The sequence below is a fragment of the Atta colombica genome, unplaced genomic scaffold (genome assembly GCF_001594045.1).
Source record: "Atta colombica isolate Treedump-2 unplaced genomic scaffold, Acol1.0 scaffold1, whole genome shotgun sequence".
In the NCBI taxonomy this organism is placed as follows: domain Eukaryota; kingdom Metazoa; phylum Arthropoda; class Insecta; order Hymenoptera; family Formicidae; genus Atta; species Atta colombica.
In genome coordinates, this window is record NW_017259183.1 from 1625211 (window position 1) to 1629529 (window position 4319).

The following is a 4319-nucleotide window of genomic DNA, read 5'->3' on the forward strand; positions in this document are numbered from 1 at the left end:
TATATATCTATCTTTCACAGTAAAACTCCTTGTACATGTCATAAATTTTAATGCTTGTAAAAATAATTTTTTTTTTTAAATTTTGTTGTTAATAAATATTTTTTTTTTAATTTACTGCAGGATGGCGATGGTAATCGTGTCAAACAATGGAATCGGCCACCAGTGACTCATGGTATTTTCGGCAGCGAATTAGAATTATCACAATCACCAGTATTAGGAAAATGGAAACTTGTCGCTAATGTCGGCGATCAAACATTTGAAAAGGAATTTGAAGTTGCGGAATACGTTCTGCCGAACTTCGAAGTGACGATCGATTCGCCGAAACATGTACAATTCAAAGAATCAAAAATTACAGCAACTGTTCACGCAAAGTAAGCAACTATTTTAACAATTTATAAGAGCGATAAATTTTATAAATTTGAAAAAGTTTACAGAAAATTCCCTTTGCACAATAAATATAAATCTGCACAAACTTGATCCATGTTCCGAATGAAGATAAAGATTTTGGAGATGATTTTTCAGCTTTCTCATAAAATATTAATTAATTCATTGATTATTTAAAGATTCAACAATTAATAATTTGATGTATTTGACTCTATTTAAGCCACATTTGACCGAAAGTATTCATTTGTAAGTGAACATAATTTAGGTATACTTATGGAAAACCAGTGAAAGGTGAAGCTACAATAACGGCTTACCCAGACATTTTTTCTGGTGTAATTCAACCAATATTTCAACAACCAGTGCGAAAAGTGATACCGATTAATGGGAAAGTTACAGTCGATTTCGATATATTATCCGAATTAAGGTAAATCCAATAATATTAGTTATAACCTATATAATGTATTTTAGGATTTTTTTCTTGATAACATTAAAAAAATTTTTAAATACAAAGACAAAATAAATAAAAATTAAATAAAAATTAAATAAAAAAAAAAAAATTATCAAAACTTATTTATTACCTTTTTAGTATTGTAAGTCTTAAATTATGAAAAATTGTACATTACATAAATTAATGTATATGATATCGCATGCATACATTATTTTAGATTGACTGATGAATATGAAAGACCTATCATGATTGACGTGGTAGTAGAAGAAGAATTAACTACCAGAAGGCAAAATGCTTCGACACAGATAACGTTACATAAACACAAGTATACGATGGAATTAATAAGAACATCGGACTATTTCAAACCTGGGCTAAAGTATACCGCTTTCGTAAGTCGAACCTATCTTATTATATACTCAAAGGCAAACTTGAGTATACACAATATACTATACAACGCATTAGGTATACACTATATTACATACATTTGCAGTTAAAATTAACGTATCACGATGGATCGCCAGTACAAGACACCAAAAACGATGTCTTGATAGCATATGGATACACATATAATCAATCGGCATATTCGAATCTTACAAAAAAATTAGACGAGCATGGCATGGTACAACTAGATTTTTATCCGCCTAAATCAAAGGATAATATCTCTTTTCCTCTAAATATAGAGGTAAAATTATTAATCAAATCTCCTTGTCGACAAATATACAATATTAATATATTTTAAATATACAATATATTTAATTGTTTGTATATATATATGCAGGCACAATATTTAAATCTCCATGAATGGTTCCCCTCAACTAGTCAAGCTATGTCCGTAAGCAACGAATATGTGCAAGCAATTTTAAAAACGGAAAAACCAATGGTATATTTGTAACTATTATTATTACGTTTAAATTCTTCGGTTATAATATTCTTACAATTTAATCTGCAAGGTGAACAGTTATGTTGAAATCGAGGTGAATTCTACCGCTCCATTGAAATATATAAATTATGAGATACTTGGTCGCGGTGACATTTTAGATGCAGGATCAATCTATGTGCAAGATAAATATACGACATCATTCAAGTGAGTATGATGTGTGTGTGTGTGTGTGTGTGTGTGTGTGTGTGTGTGTGTGTAAAGACTCTACACGGTAATTAATACCGAAATATTAAATAATATTATTAAATAATATTAACAAATACTGACAATATTTAACATTACTGATCGTGTGTGGTTAATATTAATGGATTGACGTAGAATATTGACGATGATTTGGATTTTGATTCTCGAGCATGAGTATCGCTTTATTTGGATCCATGCTACAGTATGTATTACAGCGCAATAAATAATGTAAAACTGAAGTAAAAAAATTATTGTTAATAATATTGATCTTAAGGTCGTAAAAATACTAAAATATTGATACATATTTTGCCAATATTACTGATTAATATTATTGACCATGTATGGTCACCTTTAAGGAAGTTTTTAGAAGAGTTACTCGGAATTTTCCGATAATCGAATCTTAAGTTGGTCTCAGATCTTTCGAGACACAGAAAAGATTTACAATTTTGAGATTCAATAGCCTGATCGTACAAATTGTTGAAATCCTATACTGAGTTTCAGTTTAAAATTAATATTTTATACGATTAAAAACACGTTCCAGATTTTTAGCAACATATGTCATGGCACCTATTGCGCATGTAATTGTATACTATGTACGGACAGATGGAGAAGTACTAGCCGATTCGTTAGACGTTGAACTTACAGGAGTACTTCAAAATCATGTGAGTTATTATTTAAAATATCTGTTAAAAAGTTGTATTATACATTAGAGAGTGGATAGATAATATTAATTTGTATATATATATATATATATACATATAGGTTGATATTAAAATAACACCTGGTGAAGTTATGCCCGGAGAAAATGTTAATCTTATGATATCTGCGAAACCAAATTCTTTTATTGGATTACTAGGCGTTGATCAGAGATCCCTCTTGCTAAAATCTGGAAATGATATTTCTTATGTACGTAGTACGTTATACATATACATATAAATTTGTAAATTTCTGTATGCGTGATTTCACATACTTTATTTTGATAGCATTCATTAATTATATGTAGGATCAAGTATACAAAGAGCTACAAACGTACGATAAAGCAGAAGCATCACCACACGCAGATGGATTCTTCGGCCGCCCTCTTTGGAGGCCTGGCTCAGGAACAGCAGACGATGTGTTTCAAGTAAAATATTCCACGATATACTTATACTTCTTCTTCTTAATTATTATCTAATAATCAGATTAAAATAACAAATGTTTGTAACAGAAAACTGGTGTGATAATCCTTACAAATGGGTACGTCCACGAGAACTTCCCTGTACGTAAGTATCGAAATACAAAATTTAAGGTAGTATAGTGTGTATATTTAGTGAAAGACTAACGCGCGCACTTAAAAACATAATGCGCACTTAAAACATATATAACATTCGTTAAATATAAATATTTCTAAATTAAAAAAATATTTTGTAGAATATGTGACACAACCATATTCCAACTTACTCATAATATATAGCATGAGAATAACATCCTAGTTCTTGATTGATTCTCTTAATCAGGATCGACCGTTGAGCTGACCTCGGTGAGATTAGATTATATATTTTTTAACCAAGCTTATATATGTGTAGTATACTACAGAAATAGTATCGAAGACGTGATGTTTGCATCCGCTGGGGGATTCTCAGGTCCGGCTGCTGCATTACCGCCCGAGAAGGTCAAAGTTCGCAAGAATTTCCCTGAAACTTGGCTTTGGCAAACGCTTGAAGCTGGGTAATGCCAATGACGTAATAAATTATCATGCATACACTGTCATTTTACACATATTTTATACTGTAAATTTTGTAAACAGTTAATTATTCACTTGAATAACACATTTATAGCAAATTCAGTTACTTGCACTATGCTAGATCATATTAAAAGTAAAATACTATTTACTAATAATATTATTACATTATTTAATAAAATATATATGTATCATTTCATTGTCAAAATTGATTATATTGTATCACTGCATTGAGATATTTTGCATAAAGTAGCTTTTAATATGCATTGATCCAGCATAGTGCGAGTTCATCATTAATTGCATAACAAAAATCATTCCTTGCTGTTTTGTAGCATCTCTTTGATGCGTGTTTAGGCTATTATTTTATAATTTTTCCTTTAGACCAATAATTGTAGTGTAAAAATCGGTACATCGATCTACACTCGCATATTACATTAAAATATTAACACATATAATAGAATTCGTACAACAAAAAATAATGCAAATTAGAACGCTTCGCATTAAAGTTACGCATCGAAGTTGTTACGGTGGTAAATGGCTAGATAACTTGGTGGAGGAAAAAATCTTCAATTTTTCAGGATCTTTTCACATCAGTGTTAATTTTTGCTAACTGAAGAACGCTCTGTATACATATATATATATAT

The 4319-nt window shown here is 30.1% G+C and overlaps 1 protein-coding gene across 1 annotated transcript in view; it reads left to right on the forward strand.

Annotated features, from left to right (window-relative positions):
* LOC108694587 (CD109 antigen-like) overlaps positions 1-4319 on the forward strand; it is a 15948-nt gene that overhangs the window by 5043 nt on the left and 6586 nt on the right. The window contains exons 5-14 of the mRNA XM_018204168.1: positions 121-371; positions 650-808; positions 1050-1221; positions 1323-1514; positions 1611-1712; positions 1783-1916; positions 2497-2617; positions 2718-2861; positions 2959-3078; positions 3163-3217. Of these exons, the coding sequence (XP_018059657.1) occupies positions 121-371; positions 650-808; positions 1050-1221; positions 1323-1514; positions 1611-1712; positions 1783-1916; positions 2497-2617; positions 2718-2861; positions 2959-3078; positions 3163-3217 (1450 nt within the window). The remainder of the gene's footprint in view (positions 1-120; positions 372-649; positions 809-1049; positions 1222-1322; positions 1515-1610; positions 1713-1782; positions 1917-2496; positions 2618-2717; positions 2862-2958; positions 3079-3162; positions 3218-4319) is intronic.